Source organism: Cheilinus undulatus, linkage group 10, assembly GCF_018320785.1.
Source record: "Cheilinus undulatus linkage group 10, ASM1832078v1, whole genome shotgun sequence".
NCBI classification, from domain to species: domain Eukaryota; kingdom Metazoa; phylum Chordata; class Actinopteri; order Labriformes; family Labridae; genus Cheilinus; species Cheilinus undulatus.
The window spans coordinates 12,172,495-12,191,943 of record NC_054874.1 but is presented as its reverse complement, the minus strand read 5'-3'; the positions used below and the strand labels follow the sequence as shown (position 1 = coordinate 12,191,943).

General features: G+C 40.0%; 1 protein-coding gene across 2 annotated transcripts in view; it reads left to right on the top strand.

Moving 5' to 3' along the window:
• Positions 1-19,449, top strand: part of tenm2 (teneurin transmembrane protein 2) — a 274,412-nt gene that overhangs the window by 162,339 nt on the left and 92,624 nt on the right. For both annotated transcript variants that reach the window (XM_041797918.1, XM_041797919.1), the window contains one exon: positions 11,859-12,090. In XM_041797918.1, the coding sequence (XP_041653852.1) occupies positions 11,859-12,090 (232 nt within the window). The remainder of the gene's footprint in view (positions 1-11,858; positions 12,091-19,449) is intronic.

The window sequence follows — 19,449 nt, the reverse complement described above, 5'->3', positions numbered from 1 at the left end:
TCATGCTTTGTATATCTGAAACATTTGATCTCGTGTGTGAGCTTGCATGAATGCATCAAAAGATCAGCCAGTTCAAGTTAACGATAGTGTTTTTAAAGCTGCTTGAATGAATGACACTTGTGCTGACAATTTTGAGGAGAATCAAGAAGCAACTTTAAAAATCTCTCCCTGTTCCCAATTTTGATGTCTTTTGTTGCCCACATAATAATAACAACATTTAGTGCCAACGATTATTAATCACTTAATGGGTTACATCTAAAAGGAGCCCTCCCACCTTTGTCATCTACTGCCACCAAAACAATGATGCAAGGGAAAGCAACCCTGCAAAGAGCATGAGGGCTGCCACTGAGTAGGTGTGTTTGTACTTATTTTCCATATGACATTAATAATCCGCTGGAAAGTGAAAGGTAAGGGGATGATGAATTTTAAGTGCCGGCAGGAGGATCACTGTAGCAGAGACACACTAGTTAGTTTCCCCGGCTCTCAGCGTCTCTTTCATCATTCTTCTCTCTCTTGCTGGCTGTTCCAGGCCCTGTGTGCTTATATCAGCACCTCACACCCCTTCCTCTCCCACATATCTGCACTGATGAGTTTGTTCATCAGCATCTGCATTTGTTCTCAACAATTAGCTACTTTGGGCTAACTCTGCCTGCCTCTCTGCCCCTCTCTACCTCTCTTTCCCGCTCTTCCCTCCACTCCTCTGTGCATCTGCACTTGTAATCAGCAGATATATTTAGCAGAGGCCTGATGGGAGGGAAGGGGGTGGGCAGAGAAGTCCTAATGTGATTTTTGGTGGAATACAATCTATTGTTAATGGCGTTAGGCTCTCCTTTGATCCAGTATAAATCTTCATTAGGGAAGGCCCGGGTCCCAGGTTCAAGAGCAACGTGATTAGGAGGCTTTTAAAATGACGTTACATCAGCCTTCTAATTGGTTTACTGTTTGCTGGGGCAACATCAATCATTAGCCCAGTAACCGCACAGCAAATAAATTCACTCTGCCACTGACACCCTAATGGCAGACACTGGCAAAGAGGGAGAGTGAGGCTCGCAGGCACACTCTCTCTTTCTCTCATTCTTGTTCGCATACACCCACACTTTCTGTTCTGGGGCTTCTTTCAGTCCCTGCTGAGCGTGAACATACAGAGACAGCGAGCAAAGAGACAAAGAAGGGAAAAAAAACACGATGAAGACGAAGGAAAAAGAGGCACAAAGAGGCAAATGGGAGCAGAGATAGAGAAAGCCAAACTTTGACTTTTGAAGTTGTTTAATGAGACATCTTGTATGAAAAAAATCAAAAGGCAGCAAGAAAATATTAAATCCACTGCACACCAGTAGGAATAGATGGTGAAGGGAAGACTGAGACCCAAATACAGGGATGTCAAACCCAAGTCTGGCCCGTGGTACAGTTATACCCGGCCAGCAAGATCATATCATATTTTGATTGATATGTCCACCAGTACGAGCTCTGCAGATTTCCTCCACTATTAAATGTAAACTTAATCTTGATGATTTAAAATATCCTGGTTGAGTTATAAAAATTAAAAAAAAGTAGAGACTAAAAATAATTAGATAAAGTCAGGTATGTTTTCATTTTGTATCTTTAATTTTTGCATCCCACAATTATGACTTGACTTACAATTTTGACTTTTTATTTTATATGTGACATTTTAGATTTGCCATTTTTAATTCAAAGTAATATTTTGAACTTTTTAAATCATTATTTCAAATTTTATCTGACGTTTTGACATTTTCAGCTCCTTACTTTTACTTTAAATCTAACGTTTTTACCTTTAAGACTCAAATTTAAAATTTTAACTCATATATTGACCTTTAAACTCATGATTGGGATTTTGATGTCGTATTTTAACCTTTATAATTCATAATTTTGACTTTTTATTTTGTATTTTGACCTTTTTGGGTTGCAATTTTTCATTTTAAATCATATTTTGACCTTTAAAATTCATTTTTCTATCTTTAACTCACGTTTTGATCTTTTCAGCTCCTTACTTTTACTTTTAATCTGATATCTTTACCTTAAGACCCTTAAAATAAAAGTTCTAACTCATATATTTACCTTTTAAACTCAAGATTTTTGATCTCATGTTTTGGCCTTAAAAGCTCTTGATTTTGACTTTTTATTTTATATTTTGATGTTTTTAACTCATTATATCAATTTTGTGTCATGTTTTGACCTTTTCAACTCCTAACTTTGGCTTTTAACCCAATATTTTTACCTTTTAGACTCAAAAGTTTAACTCATATATTGACCTTTTAAGGTCATGATTTTGATTTTGATTTTGATTTTGTATGATGACCTTGGAAAATTGTGTATTTTACTTTTCTCTCACATTTTGACCTGTAAAATTCAGGATTTATACTGATATCTTATAGTTTGACCTTGAGAGCTCTTGATTTCAACATTTCTCTCATATTTTGACCTTTACTGTTCATGATTTTGACTTTCCTCTCATATTTGACCTTTAAAATTCATGATTTTGACTTCTCTCACATGATTTGACCTTTTTATTCATGAGTTTGACTTTCCTCTCATATTTGACCTTTAAATCTAATTTTTTCAACTTTTCTCTCATATTTTGACTTTAAAGCTCATGATTTTGACTTCTCTCTCTTTTTTTTTGATCTTTTTTATTCATGATTTGGACATTTCTTTCATATTTTGACCCTTTAAATTCTCAATTTTGACTTTATACTCATATTTTGGCCTAGAAAACTCTAGATTTAGACCTTTCTCTCATTTCTTTGCATTTAAATCTCATTTTTTCAATTTTTCTCTGATATTTTTACCTTTAAAGCTCATGATTTTGACTTTCTAATATATTTGGCTTTTGTAAAACATTATTTTGACTTTTGATTTTGTGTTTTGACCTTTTAATCTTATAAGTTTGACATCCTATCTCAGTTTTTGAGCTTTTCAACTTGTCATTTTGACTGTTTTTAAATCATTCATCATCCGTGCTAAGTCTTGGTTTTGAATTTATTACTGGTGAAAATGAGGTGACAGTTTATGGTTGAATGTTGACCCTGTTAGGCTCTCAGGTTAGACCTAAATTCAGAAACCGGCCTCTGTGTTGGTTGAGTTCGACAGCCCTGTCTAAATACATTGGGAGTCAAAGAGACAAAAACAAAATAAGGGGGGATGTGAACGACATGTGGTAGGCCGATGAGAGCTTAGAGGGTGAAAAGGAGACATTTGGATGGAGGGAGAACAACATTGAGATGAAATTGCAAATTGCCACGTTTCCCGGCCAGGACCGCTGAACTAATGGGTGTAGAGAGAGTCCTTGGCTTTGGGCGTCCATTAAAATCGACCTAAATGAGTTTAGAGTGGCAGTCTGGCACTGCATAAACACACCCTGGCATGTAGGAAGACACAGGAAGGGCTGTTAGGAAATAAAACACCTTTAACCCCGCTCTGTTTATGCGTGTGCTGTGAGTGTATGCCTGCCTGTGTGTGTGTGGTCCTGTAGAGAGTGGACGCTGGGCAGGAAATGAGCCTTACCAAGCCAGGCAGAAACTGACCACAGCGAGATAATCCTCAGGAAGCTGCATGCTGCTTGTATTTGTGTGTGCGTGTGTTATTTGTTTGCATGCCTGTGTGTGTTTCTGTAAAGTAGTCCACCATTACCAAAGCTAACAGGTGGACAGACATGACTTGTGTTCCTAGTGAAGCGTGACAGGTGAATGGGAACGGAACGCTGTTGCCGAGGATTGGCTGGGAATTGGGTCTGAGAATGTTTATGTGGGAATACTGTCTGGCTCGGAGCACCTGTCTGGGAACGCTCCCCCAGAAACGCTGGGAGGAGCTGAGACGGCCAAACGGAGCGTGGCGGATCGCTCCTGGAAAGAGCTAGCGTTAGCGCTGTCTCTGGCCATTCATTATGCATGGGGAATGCTAATGCTATTTTTAGCCTGAGCCTCATTTGAAGTGGCTAGCTATCTGCTGCCTGGGAAGCCACCTCAAGTCACTGCCGAAGCCATAAATGTTTAATGGCTTTGTGGAAACAAATCTACGGAAACAATGGCACAACAAAGAAGCATCCTCCTCATCTGCTCTAATGCTGTTCCTCCTAATGGTGCTTATGTAAGGCTGACATTTGCATAACAGTGGGGTGTTTTCTATGTGTTTGGGTGAGCATGTGGATTAAACGCACACCATCATTTCTGCTCATGGAGAATGTTTGTTTTTGGCTGAATTTGATGACTCTTCTCTAGCGGATTATTGCCTCCTAATTAGACAGAGATGACTAGCCAAGGCAGAGGCGTTGTGTGTGTGTGTGTGTGTCTTCTTTTGTCCTTTGTGTGTGTCTACATGTGTAAATGTACATCTTTCAAGAGGATATATATAGAATTTTCACACTGGAATGTTCAAAAAGACTACACCTATGTTATACACACAAAGTAGGGCTGAAGGATTGCTATTGCGATTTTTTTTTAATTTTATTTTATTGTGATTTAACACGCAATGTTTTTTAAAGTTCCTCACCTTGTGTTTCTTTTAAACAAAAAGAGCAAAAATCATTCTATATCATAACAAACACTGATTACATAGATTAAACTAAAGCTGAGCGTTTTTGAAAAAAATTAATATTTGTGATTAATTTAACTCACATTGCAAATACAGTATGAATTGTATTGAAAGGAATGATTACTGTAATGTAATTCTGATTTTGATAAGGAAAAACATGAACAACAACAAGGACAGTAGGATTTTTCTGTAAACTATTCTTTAATAACAAGAAAAGACGAAAGGAAACTGGCACTCAAACAGAATTTTAAAGAGATGTTCCAGAACAGGCTCATTTGTGGTCTTGACTCAGTTGACTTTGCCACTGTTTTGTAAAGTTTAGGAATTTTATACATTGTATGTTGAAATTTTCTGATGATAATTGCAACATAGAGGTCCATTTAGAGCTGTTAAGTACTAACTTTTCTCCATTTCTATTCATTCCTTATGGCTGTTCACACCTGACTGCCATTGGACATTCTGGATTACGTGATTGCAAAGAAGCATTATGGAGGGACTGGGATACAACAATTAGATAAAAAAGTAGCCAAGCTCAAACAGTAGCATTATCAACTTTAGAGAGTCATTAGCTAAAATATAAAATGAATGAAATATATTCAAATTATGGATGTAGCGGTATCAAAATTTATGGTACAATATGGTATTTATTTTTGTTATTTATTGCATTATCCAAAAAAAAAAAAAAAAAAAAAAACAACACATAAAGACTTTTAATGAAGGCATTTACTGAACTACAGTTGCATTTTGAATATTACAGTTTGTGCAAAAAAGTGCTCTAGGTGTGCATTAGGCTTATAAATGTAAACTTTGGCTTCATTGTGTTAACTAACCTTCTTAAACCTTCACTGTCCACCACTGAAAATAGCTTAGGTCTTTGGCGATAATGTCACCAATACATCCTGTGATCTGTTGAGCCCTCATGCTGTTGTGGGGAGATCGTGAACGCTTCCTTAAGACTCTTTTGGCCTGTTTCTCGAATCTTTTCAGGGTGATGACTTGCCAAGTGGCTCCTTACGTTACTCGTATTCCCTATCAAGTGTGTCATCACAGTTTGGCAGGGTCTGCATATCGACTTTGTCCGTCACATTTTCTCCTTTTTCCGCACGTCAGATTTAAAGTGGCTGGAGCCTCCAGAATGTCGTTCTCCCTCGCCACTTGTAGCATCCACCATTTTCACGCTTAGATCAAGCCAGCGAGTGGAGCGCAAAGGATGATGGGTTCACTAAAAAGACAACTGAAGACCTACTGTTTGAAACCATCACACATCCATGACAGTATTGAAGCAAATATAAAGTAGAACATAAAAAAGGGCACTAACGTCTGGCTTCAAACGTTCCCAGAATACTTTCAAGCAGCTTGCAGCATGAGCTAGAAAGGCCTTTTTCAACAGCTCATTATGTGAAATTCTTCCATGAAACAAAATGATGGTTTACTGTTTCGTAATTACACCTTATGGAGTGATGTTTCCATTAAACACAGTCTTTAATTTAAAAAATAAGTAACTGGGGCTAGGCGGCATGTCTCTACGAGGTTCTAAAATGTCTTAAAGGGCCACTCCCTAATGGGTGCAGGACCCTGTGATTCTCTGCAACCCCTTACATCATCTTTTGTTTTTACTAAGAGCCCCCTGCTGGTGTGTTTATCGTTTTCCTGTGCCTGTACTTGTAATAAAGCATTTGTGCAAATGAAGCCCCATTTGTCAGCACATATGAGTCTGTGTGTGCGTTTCACCTCGAGTTCTCCTTCCATTGTGCTCTGCCTGCGAGCACTGAGAAGAATGACAAATGAGGGGCATGTGACATTCTGAGACAGAGGACATAAGAAGCAGCAGCACATGGGAATATACCGCCTTAAACACAGGGAGCATAGCAATTAGCACACGGAGGAGGTGCATGAAAAACAACGGAGGGTGGAGTTTAAAAAAAAACAGGATGAGGAGCAGTGGATTATGGGGTGTGAAATAAAGAGATGAAGAGTCAGGGGGAGGGAGAAGGACAGAGGGAGGAGAGGGAGCTGAGCCCTGCAATGATCCCTTTTAACTGCTGAATGGGCATTTCTTTCTTGCACACACACACACACATAGATGCACATCTTCCCCTATGACTTCTCTCTGTTAACCACAGAAGATGTCAATAAACAGTTTGCCCATCCAGGGCGGCGAAACAAACTGCCTTGGTGTGTTTCCTGCTGCCAGTCATCCATATAGACTCCCATTCACACATATTAAAACAGCATAGCAGACCCCTGCCTCTCACTGATGAGCCTTTGTGTCGTGTTTGCAATGAGGCAGGTAAGCGGGCAGCTCCTCCGCTGAATGAGGCTCTTTAGAATTGGCGAGCATAATGAACTTCCAGGATTTAGCCGGAGCCAAAACCCAGCAGCTCACAGCTCTAACGTCCCCTCTCTCCAGTCACGGGGGACCGTGGACAGAGTAAAGTGGGTCAGGCTTCGACAGCAGTCAGAAGGTCTCTGTGACTGTGAAAACAGAAAATCTTTTCATGATCGCTGTTTACTCACACTTGTGAGAGAAAAGAGGGAAGAAAAGGAGGAAAAGATAAAGTGGTATAAAATGTGATCTGCTTGGCTGCTCCCTAATTGCTCTATTTGGTTGCTGCATGTTTAGTCTTTTATCAGACAGTGTTTCTGGTAAAACGGCTGTTCTTATTAGCTTACCTGTGGGCTGTGTTTTAGCAGGTGGACAATTCATCTGCTAAGTCCCCCTTCTCTTAATTTATTGGAATCATTTACCCACGGTCTCCTTGTTACTGAGACTACCCCTATTCAGTTAGTCAGATTTGTGTTTCTGTGGTCAGAATAATTTGTAAAGGAGCGGCACCCCTGCCTTTCTGTTCATGCAGACCTCAGATTTCTGTATTTGTGTTTTTTATTTCTGGCAAGCTCTAAGGATTCTTTTATGGGTTTTGAAGTCTACATGAAAATGATTTTCTTTGACATTGCTCTGCCGTAGCAGGAAAAGAAAGCAATTTGTCTCTGATCATAAATTTTTTGCAGCATGTTGAGAGAGGCTTGTTTCTAAACTCTACCAGAAGCCGTGTGACTTTTGGAAGAATAAAAGGATTCTGGGTTTTTTTGTGTGTGTGTGTGTGCGTTTGTGTGTATGCTGCTGCAAGTTTGTACAATAACAGCAGTAAACATTAGTAATGAGTCATTTATGCAATTTATTCACAAAATATTGATTCAAGAAAGAATAAAAATACAAATACTCTCTGTCATGCAGCCACTCGGCTGAGTTAACCTGACAGTACATGACTGTTCTGCAGGGCCCAGGGGGCTATAAAGAGAGAGAAGGCATTGAATTACCAGCAGTAATTTGCTCTGCTTTACATTTTTCTGACATTATCTGCTGACATGTATTAGATTTTTCTGCTAGATGATAGATACCAGCATTTCAAATGTTTTTTTAGAAGGAAAATTTAAAATCTTAATTATAAACATAACAGCCTGACAAGCTATAGCTAAAACAACAGCTGTTATTTGTTTATCCACCACTTACAGATCAGTGTCTTTGCCTGCCTGATGCAGTCAACATTGTATCCACCTCTGATTGGTCTGGAACTGTCAAAAAAGGCCCCTTGGATGTTTTTCCCCCTTTTTTATTGATTTTGTAAATCAGTCAAAGTCAATATGATTTGAATAGTTTGGCCAACAAAAAATTGTTTACTACAAATTAATGCCAATTAAATAAAAATACGTAAGGTAAAATAAGTGACTGATATGTGCTAATAGTCCCACAGTTAGTGAAATGAGGATCATCTGTTTACAGTGAATGTGTCTCAAGTGATTGTATTATGAAGACACTTGTGTCTGGAAGGTCCAGTCACTGGTTTGTCAGTATTCCTGGCTACCATTACACCATAAAGTAAAAATAACACTCCATGCAAATCAGAGAAAAGGTAATTGAAAAGTAAAAGTCAAGGGGTGTTTACAAGAGAATTTCCAGGGCGCTGAGCATCCCCCAGAGTTCAGCTACATCTGTCATCAAGAAATGGGAGGAATATGTGTAAATCTGTCCTTACAAACTGCATGACTGCGCAAGAAAGAGACTAATGGGAGAGGCCACCAAGACACCTATGGTGAATCTGAAGGAGTTACAAGCTTCAGCAGCTGATGCTCGGGTTCTTCGCAGGTCAAAAGCTTTAAGGGAGAGTGGAAAAGCGAAAGCCACTGTTGAAAAAGCTCTGATTAAATCTCAAGCACCAGAAGGCATGTTGGAGACTCCATGGTCAAGCAGAATGAAGTCCTTTTGGACTGATGAGACCAAAATGGTGCTTTTGCCCATCAGACAAGACTTTATGTTTGGCATGGTGGTGGCAGCATCATGCTGTGGAAATGCTTCTTAGCAGCCTGCCCTGGAGGGCTTGTAAAGGTAGAGGGCAGAATAAGAGCTACTGCTTGGGAGAAGATTAAATTTCCAGGAAAACAATGACCTGAAGCATACACAAAAGCTACACAAAAATGGTTTAGCGACAACATGGTGAATGTTCTGGAGTGGCCGAATCAAAGCCCAAACCTTAATCTAATAGAAAATATGTGGCTGGACTTGAAAAGGACTCTTCACACACCAAATCCAGTGCAACCTGACAGAGCTTGAGCAGCTTTGCAAAGAACAATAGAGCAAAATTGCAGTGTCCAGATGTGCAAACCTATCCACACAGACTCATTGTTGTGATTGCAGCCACAGGTACATCTACTAAATCCTGACTTGAAGAGAGTGAATATATATGCACTTATTTGACCTTATTTTTTGTTAATTGACATTGCTTTGACACATTAAACATTTTTTCAACTTTATTTTGTAAAGAAAATATATATTGCCTTAATTGAATTAATTATGAAAATAAAAAAAAGAGTTAAAAAAATCCAAAAGAGGAGAATACTTTTTAAAAGATTTGTACATCACATAAAATAAAGGTTTAAGATTTTTTTAGATTTGAGAGAAATTTATTTATAAGATGTACTACATGATGCCTGTGCTCACAGCACACAAACTCTCACAGACTGTCAGGGTATCGCAATTTCAGGAAATGAAGGCTATAAAAACATGCCTACTTCTGCCATACAAGGCATGCTATATATTATTCATTTGAATTTGAATGAAACAACTATTCAATATTTATAGCTTAAAAGTGAACAGGGGGCAGGCATGCACTTTTTTAAATACACAAATTTAAGCATTTGAGACAGCAGGGCAGTATGCGAGCCTTATTTTCGCATCTGAATGTTTTCACATTCATATGCATGCTTCCTAGCTTTTCCCAGTGTACGCCTTAGTATTATCTGCAATGTTGCTATGCTAAGATGTGAGTTCTGATAGGCTATAGAAGAGGCTGTATGACATTTTCACTGTGCATCACAGATAAGAGGGGTCACATTTATTTATGAAGTGCTTTTAACAAACCATTTTGATCAAGTGCTTTACATCTCATGGATACAAACAAAATGCAAATAACGGAGAGATAAAAGAGTATTAAGGCCATATGGCAGGAGGAAAAACAATACTCCCTGCATACTTAAATATCAATTTACAACCTGCATGTATGTTTGCATGGATGAGTGTGTGCATGCATGCATTTGTGTCTGTCTCTCCCAGGAGCATCTTTGCATCATCAAACAGCTGTTTTGTGTCTCTCCTGTGTCACAGAGGTCAGACCCCTCCATCTTTCGCTCGTCTCTCACCCCTCTTCTCCCCTTTCACAAGCATCTGTTCTTTGGGGCCATGTGGGTGACACCTGCGTCCCAGTGGCGGCATGAATGAATCAGGTCGCCTTACAAGCTGGTTGCCACTGCAGCTGGAAATGCAAAGGAGCTCATTGCATCCTATGTGCTTCTAGCACCCATGTATATGGATCACAAGGGGTGAAGGATGGGAAATTAGCATACAAGAGAGATACACTTTAAGCCTATATGCATGCGTCTCATGTGTTGTTGCTTTGTGAATCTGTATTGCCACCTTTCATGTTTTGGGGATTTATAACTCTCAGGAATATATGAATGAAAAGATATCAAAGCAAATAGGTGGACAGGTGGAGTCTGACACGTCAACTAGTCACCTCTTCTTTTCCTCTCTAATTTAAAAGGAATAAATGAAGGAGGACAAGTGATTCCCAAGCTTGACAATGAAGTTCCCTTTTATGTCTTCACCCCTATGTATGTGCATATGTGCTCGTGCTGCATCCTTTGATCAGTGCTAACACAGCCATTGTATTGCACTCAGATGTGCACAGTAATCATGAGAGAGCAGTGAGTAGCACTGATAAAAGAGGAGAGCGAACTCGCCAGAATTCAAAAGCCAAATGTTGCATCATGATTTAATGTGCTTTCAATAATTTCAGCATTTTATTTTCAGATAGCATTAGGATAAGGATTTGGGCAGTTTTGTTGTGACCTGAAGGGATTTGTGTGTGAACAAAAAAGTATGCTAATGCAAAAAAGTGATGCAACTGTGTCAAAATCTCCCATTATGTGTAGTATTTGGTCTATTGATTTTTTTTTCAGTCTGATCCCACATGCAGACCAAACACACACTCACACAAATGCTCTAGACAGGCTCATATCCCCCACTGATTCATGGAGAGAGAGAGAGAAAGGTGATGTGTGAATGGGTGTTCTCGTCTGAGTCATCCCGGTTTTGTTTTTCAGCTCTCTCACTCAACAGTCCATTAGCTCAGTGTTGGAAGGGCTGGTATTGGATTCTAGCTGACATGTTCCCCCAAGTCTGAGAGCAAGAGATGAGGGCACACGCTGTGCTGAGTGCTCTAATACTGCTTGAACACACACTCACTCCCTCACACAGACACACTCTTTTCTCTTCGTCTCTCTCCGACTTTCTTGGGAGAAAACAAGAAGAAAAGGGTGAAAAGGGAAGAGTAACAAGAAGAATAAGATAAAAATAAAGTTGACAACAGGCAGAGGAATGTGAAAGCATGTTTAGCAAATTCATGTGTCTGTTTTGCTTGAAGTTCTTTGTAAAATAAGATCGACCATCTGGAGACTGCATCCCCTGCTCTGACAAAACAGTTGTCGACACAAAGGTAGCACATAATAAGAGGAAAAGAGTTATTTACTAGGTGAAATTGTTTTACTCTACTAAGAAATAAAAGACAAATTTCAAAGATCAAATTCCATCCTGTATTTGGGTTTCTTACATTTTGGTGCATGCATGACTAGAGGTGGGCCAGTGCACCAGATGTGCCGGGGCCTCCGCCTTGATTTGGCACATAATGATTGACCTTGATGACGTGTCACATATGCGTATAACACAGCACCTAAATTATTCTCTTCTTCCCCAGGGGCTGCCAACCACCACAGTCAGACCACACTACGGCCTCCACTGCCCCCTCCGCACAATCACCACACCTTATCCCACCAGTCTGCAAATAGCCTGAACAGAAACACCCTGAGAGGGGGGCGCAACCCCATCCACGCTCCCGCCCCAGGCACCGGAGACGGGCCAACCACCCCGGAGTCGGTCCAGCTACAAGACAGCTGGGTGCTCAACAGTAACGTCCCGCTGGAGACCAGGTCAGAGGAATTATGTTCCCTTTTCTATTTTTCTCTGTTTTTGCAGTTGTTTACTTGACGCTAATACCCAGGGCTACTTACAGTTAGCACAGCAGCAGAATAAGCTTTGGGTAATCAATAGAGAGGAAGAAAGGTCAGAGCTGTGCTGCTTCAACAACATTCCTGTGAGAAGAGTGATGGTGTCAGACTGAAAGAGAGAGAAAGCATGAGCTGGAGATGATGTAGCCTTGGTGTTGAACTACACACTAACAAAACAAGGAATTTGTATGGGAAAGATAAGTATCCTAGCTCAACAAATCTCAACAATCTGAAAAATCATCTTTAGATTTGCTGTGATTGAGCATGGCTACGTACGCACTAGAAAGAACATTTTCACATTTCCACTGGTGGATCAAGGACAGAGATATGCTTGCTTCTAACTGTGTGTGCAGACGCATCATGGCTGTCAGGTGTCTCCTCCGTAGGTTTGATGCTGTGCATGCCATGAAAAAAATTAACACCAAGTGGATGCAAGATGCAGTGTGCACATGACTGGCACACTCTAGAACAGGGGTTCCTAAACTTTTCAGCCTGTGCCCCCCAGTATAACAGTGTTAGAGACCAGGAACGTCCACCTTCCCTGGACATGGTTAAAGTATAAGATGCTGCACAAAGCATTGTGTACAAAAGTACATTTTACTTATATCTAAGCACACATCTTACTCAATAACTATGTTTTTAATTTAAATTAAAGTCATTTTATCAACACTTATACAATAATGGGCAAAATTTTCCCCTTCAATCATATTACATTTCTCTTTTGTTGCTTTGGGAAGCATACCGCAACTCCCCTAGGGGTCCTGACCCCCACTTTGGGAACCACTGCTCAAGAACAGAGGTTCCCAATCTCATGTCCGGGACTCCCTAGGGACTGTGCCAGGGCACGAGGTTGTCAAAATTAGATGTGCACATATCAAATAAAATCATGGTAAGACACTTAATAAACAGTTTATACAACAGTCCTTTGGTAAGATAAATGTGTTTCTCAGGGTTTTATCTATTAGCAATTAAGTGGATGTTGATTTTTGGCAACAGTACGTTAACAGTGGTTTTCAAGTGGATCATGAGGGGGCTTAGCTTCTCTTCAGTACAAGAAGGGGGTGGGGGGATGGTATGGAACCACTGCTTCATATTTGCTATAGTTTAGTATAAACAGTAATGCTTCAGTGAAAAAGCCATTTAAAGTGCATGTGCAAGCTGGTAACATCTCTCAGCGCTCTTATTATTTCGTCTTTGACATTTTGCCACCGTGAAAGTGTTGCACTAATAGCGCAGACTTTAGTGCATGATTTGCACCTGCCAATAGCTCCTATTCTACAAGGAATCCACCACAGGATTTGCTCTGATTATATGCAGGGGCTAAAACACCCAGAAGTTTTGCTGGCTCGGCACAAAACACCACAATGGTGAAGTGAGATGGAAGAAAAGAGACTGGAAAAAGTAAAAACAGCTATAACTGTTGTTACTGAATCACTAAAACACATGTCAGACATAGTAATATGTTTGGAATTCAGTCATTGGCCAGTTAGAGCTGAGAGAAGTCATTCTGAATGGTGGTACAGTTTCTGCTGCGTAAATCAATATTTTATCAATTCATTGATTTGAATGGTTAGGATTTTTTTTACTGAGAATTAACAGCAGCTCACACTGCAACAACCTACCACTTTTACCACACATTTACACAAACATGATTTTTCATTATGATAAACAGAGCAGTAAGGAGACATTTATGTAATACAGCACAGATATTACTGACCACTATGCACATCACAGTGGTTTATATGAGACAACTCAGGTCTGTTACTAGACTACTGTGTTCTTCACTCTATTACAGGTAAAATAAATTACATGTAATAGACTGTTAGTTACACAAGCGGCATGCGTAATGACATTCCTTGCATAATCCATATGCCCTCGCTCTCTCTCTTTCAAAAGAATAATCAAAAAATAAAATACAAAGAAGCATCTGCCTATGCAGCTCCTGCTCTGTCTGACGGCATGAATACAATTCTTGGACTATTTTTGTGCCGAAAATCAAAACATCTCAATGTGCCAAACACGCTGTGCACGCGCTGCGTAAAGGCAGAGTTGTTCCATTGTACAGAGGCATAAACAATTTACAGACAAATAGCTCTAGTAAACAGACAATAAGTTATATCACATATAGATAAAAAATCATCTACCTTACATCATAAAGAGGTGAGCCTGTCAGAAAACTTTTTCTATAAGCTGATTTTTTTAAAGTGTCTGATACTAATGCATGCTGCTGAGATGTTTGATCTCATACTGTGAAATATGAAATAACATTTCAAACTCACCACTGCTCCCCAAATACTTAGGCTCACTTTAATGACTGACTGAGGTGGAAAGAGGGGGATGAGAGGGGGAAAGAGAAATAGTGCCATACCTGGTTTCATTTGGTGTTAAATTGCACAATTTTAACTGCCTGTTGCAGTGAGCGTCAACCTTTGTGGATCAGTTGCTTTTAGAAATGAGGCTGATTTGCATCTGAGGGGAGCAATTTTGAATTTTGAATCCTCCTCCTCATTGACATACATGTATAAATGTGTGGGTTTTTGTATGCAGTTAGTGTGGATTTCCCCTTTGCATGTGCTCTATGTATCTAATGCTAAAAAGTGTGCAACAAGCCACATTATTCTTTAGCGATTCTGCCCCTTAGAGTGGCCTTTTATATCAAACCAATCGGGTGCTTATTTTGAAAAAAAAATTTCTTTTGGACTGATATGGGTCTATACCACTTCCTTGCACTGAAGCAACTCAAAATTATTAATTGTCTGGCCAATCAAGGGGCCCTAGCGCACATGGGGCCCCCTTGGCTGCAGCCTTGGCTAGCCTTTAATCCACCCTACACATGTCATTCTGACGCATAACATGCTGGAAGCAGAGTGATGGAGGGACTTAATCTGAGTTTGGTTTGTAGGCTGCTGTTGCTGGTAATGGAGCTGGAATCATGACAGTAATGCTGATGTCACCCACACCAGGGAATGCCATGTTGACATCACTGTGTTAAATTTAGGGAATTTGACATCATTCTGTTTACAGGCAATGTTGAGAAGTCCCTCTGTCATCCAAATTATGCAACAAATGAATAAGAGATGAGTAACAGCAGGGACATTTCATGCAATGCTAACGCATCATGCCTCTGTAGATTTCTATTTATATCACCATAAACTCAACTTTCTATTCATTTTGGATTAACTTAATAAGTCCCTTAAGATTGAGATATCTTTTTGATGGAGAGCTGGCCAAGATAGCACTAAATTTTTTTTTTTTTTTTTTCTGCCCACTGCAAGTAGAAAAACCCACAGAGGGCCAAGGTCACTACAAACTTTTCTGCTTTATTATTACAGCGATTCAGACCCACTGTCTATGACTCAATAAAATATCTCACTAGTTATTCTTTTGGAAAGTTTAACAGTTTATTTGGTTTTATAATTAAGAGCTTAATAAAGAGAAGAATTAGTAGTGCTTGTGACCTTTTTTGAAATATTGATCAAAAAAACAGAGTTTTAAAATAATTCTTTGTGCCAGTTTGGCTCAGTGGGTAGAGCAGGTGCCATATGCAGAGGCTATAATCCTCGACACGCTGGTCCTGGGACTGATTCCCGGTTTCTTTTGGTGCGCTGTTTGGTGCATGTCTCTTGCTCCCCATATTCCATTCTCTCGTCAGCTGTCCTATCCGAATAAAGGCCCAAAAAATAATCTTTTCAACAAATGGCAGCGTGCAAAGATCTTAACCCTAACAGCAACCCTGGTGCTTTATACATACTTTACTAATGTATCAATAAAGTATTTATATCTGTTTAAAAATGAAGGAAATAGCGACTGTTTTAAGAAATATTTTAACATGTATTGTGGGTGATGTGATTACAATTTGACAGCTCTAAGTACAGTTACTTACACTTGACTTGAAATGCATCTCCAGTGACCACTTGTGATTGGATCTTACCTCCCTTCTCCTTATGCAAACAGAGAGACATGTAGTCTAAATCCTCATCATTATAAATACACACAGGAGAGACAGACAGAATGAGAGCATTCATGTAGATGAGTGAGAGAAGAGGAGCATATGAACAGAAACACAAGCATCTACTTAACATGAAATCTTCCCTTCAGTTTTTTTTTTCTTAGATGCTACTGATCTCATCTAATCAGTCAGTCACATGGCTTGCAACCAGTGTAAAAAAGGCATGTATGGTCAAGGTAATCTGCAAGGTAATCTTGGTCAAACCAAGAACCAAAATGGGAAATATGGGAATGTAAGACTTTGATTGTGTCATGGTGGTTGGTACCAGACAGACTGGTAGTATTTCACAAACTGCTGATTTGCTGATCTCATTTTTCATTCACAACCATCTCTAGGAAATGGTCTAAAAAGGTAAAACATCCAGTGAGCAGCACTTCTCTGGGCCGAATGCTCTGTTGATGTCAGAAGTCAGAGGAGAATGAGCAGACTGATTGGAGCTGATAGAAAGGCAACAATTACTAAAATAACCACTCAATACAGTCATCTTCATGACCTGGTGCAAATCAACCTACCCATGATTCTGTCCTGGAAATCGCTGCATGGGCTTTTGCAAAAATTATTGTCAATACAATTCGCCATGCCATCCACACATGCAAGCTAAAGCATGCAAAGGAGAAGACGTATGAACACGATCCAAAAACGTGGGCATCTTCTCTGGACCAAAGCTCATTTAAAATGGACTGGGGCAAAATGGAAAACTGTTCTGTGGTCACAGCGCCATTACACCACAACGCTGTGTCCTGTGGGCGATAGAGGAGAGGGACCATTCAGCTTGCTATGGGGTTATAGTAGTGCCTATGGAGTGAGCTGCTTCAATGCTGGCAAGTATGCAGAGGTTTTAGAGCAACATGTCCTCCCATCCAGACAACATCTTTGTCAGGAAAGGCCTTGCAAATTTCAGAAAGACAATGCTAAACCACATGCTGCATCCACCACAACAGCATGACTTCATAATAAAAGTGTCCAGGTGTAGAACTGGCCTTCTGTAGTAGACTTTTCACCAATAGTAAACATAAAGAGCATAAAATGAAAAATCCAGAAAAGGAGACCTAGGACTGTTAAGCAGCTAGAATCCTACGTTAAACAAGAATGGAACATCATTCTTCTCCCAAAACTCCAGCAACTGGCCTCCTTACTTCCCAAACATTTACAGACTGTTGTTAAAGATTACATATTATGCAAAATACAAGTTTTCAGGATTTTCTAACAAAAAATATGTGCTCTGGCCTTTTTTGAGATGTATTGCTGCCATCAAATTCAAAGTAAGCTGAAACTTTTTTAATAAAAAGGTGAATTGCCTTAATTTTAACATCCATGGTGTTTATGTTCAATTGTGGATTAAATATGGGTATACAAAATTTCCAAATCAGTGCATTCTGTTCTTATTGACAATTTACATGATATCCCAACTTTTTTTGAACTGGGGTTGTATTTATGGTCACAATATTTGCCTGTGCACAGCTGCTGTCTTACTCTCATCTCTGCAGACTGTGCAGGTATTTGTAATTTTGTACAAAGCCTCCTAGTATGGTCAAACTATGTTTTTTTTTTTTAAATAAATAAACTGGTAAAATGTCACCAGACACAGCAAATAAGTATTAAGTCAAGCAGGGGCTTTTACTCCACATCATCATTGCCCTGGTTTTAGTCATCAGATCTCATTGCATGCATTAATATAACTTGTATTTGCTCACACTGGGACTTGAAGCAGTAATTCCAGGTTCTAAAAGTGCCTCATTACATCATGTCTGTAATCCAGTCTTCTTAAGCAGCCAAGTCATACAGATCCATCTTGTTTGCACTTCTTAGTTCGCCCAAATGCCAGTGCTTGGCATTGCAACATAGTCTGAAGGTCTTGGAACTGGAAAAAAATCAGAGCACAGACTTTATTTGAGAACAGTTGAAGAGTTCAAACGATTTGTTCTTCAGAGATCGGCAATACTTTTGAGTGCATAAATGCAGTATGATTCTTATGTATTCATCTATTCATTGAGTTGAAGGCTTCACTGACAATATAGTTCATCGAGCAAACATAACACCACAGAATACGTTGTACAAAATGTCACTGAGCATCTCCACTCCATCATTCTGCATTATTTCACCCCCTTATCTACAAGAAAAATTGGTCTTGGCCTCTAGCTTACAAAAATGCTTTTCAAATGCATTCCCTGCCTCATTTCCAAGTGCAGTGAAAATCCACCAAGTATCAAAGCTGTTATTCATGCAACTTGAACTAGGGAACAGGAAATACAAACTATTTCACACACCCTACACATGTGCTTTTGCCAGTTCACAAAGAACACACTTACCTGGCAAACAGAGCATTCATGCAGGGTATTACTATTCATGAGGCAAGCAGTGAGAGGGACACTGCCTACATGCCTGCTAGCATGCACACGTTTGCTCTCTGAGCATTTACTCTGCAGGCTGTAGTTGTGTTTCTCCTGCTGGGCGCTGGGCCTTCCAGCTCTGATGGTCCTGTATACGCTCCCCAGAGCGCCGGCCCCTTGCAGTATTTATGAAGCCTGGCCATGTTTAATTCAGCCCCACTGATCTCAGGTCTGTGCTCAACCTGTGCTGATGCATCGTGCTGGTATGCATGATGGGAAAGAAAGAGCAGCATGATGTTGAACAAGACTGCCTATAAAAAGAAGCTATTTCCAGTTGTGAATGTTTAGCTGCATTGCCATGGTGATGCATAGGCTGTAATACTGTTTCAGGAAAGAGGAAATGTTCGATTTTCCATTTGTTAAAAATGTCAGAGATGTTTGATGAACAAAGTTCTGAATGTTTTTTTCACAGGAGGTGTTTAGATTTAAATAAAGCCGCACAAACACGCTGTCTAGCTCTCTGCAGCACCAGTATTTGGTCATGTTCAGGTGGTGGGGTTGGGCATGGCTCAGAGCCTGTCGCAGTGAGTGGAGCCCAGAGAAGCGAAACAGAGTTTCAGCTCCACCCTCCAGTCCAGATTGGGACTCCTCCTCTCTGGACTCAGTGATGGTGGAGGCTGGGTGGGCTGGCTGGTGCTGCTGGAGCTGGTGACTGGGTCAGCGCCAGCTGGGCGAAGCCAGAAAGTCACACCATCCCTTCGCTGGCAGGGCTCTCCTCCATCTCTCCATGACCGGCAGCTAGATGATGATGAGCACACGTGCATATGGAGCGTGCAATTGTGTGTATGTTTTCATCTGAGCTTGTGTGTTTTTCTTTGCCTGAGATTGCTCCCTACTCTTATCATATGTAAATCTTGGCATTTGATGTCCACTCATTATAGT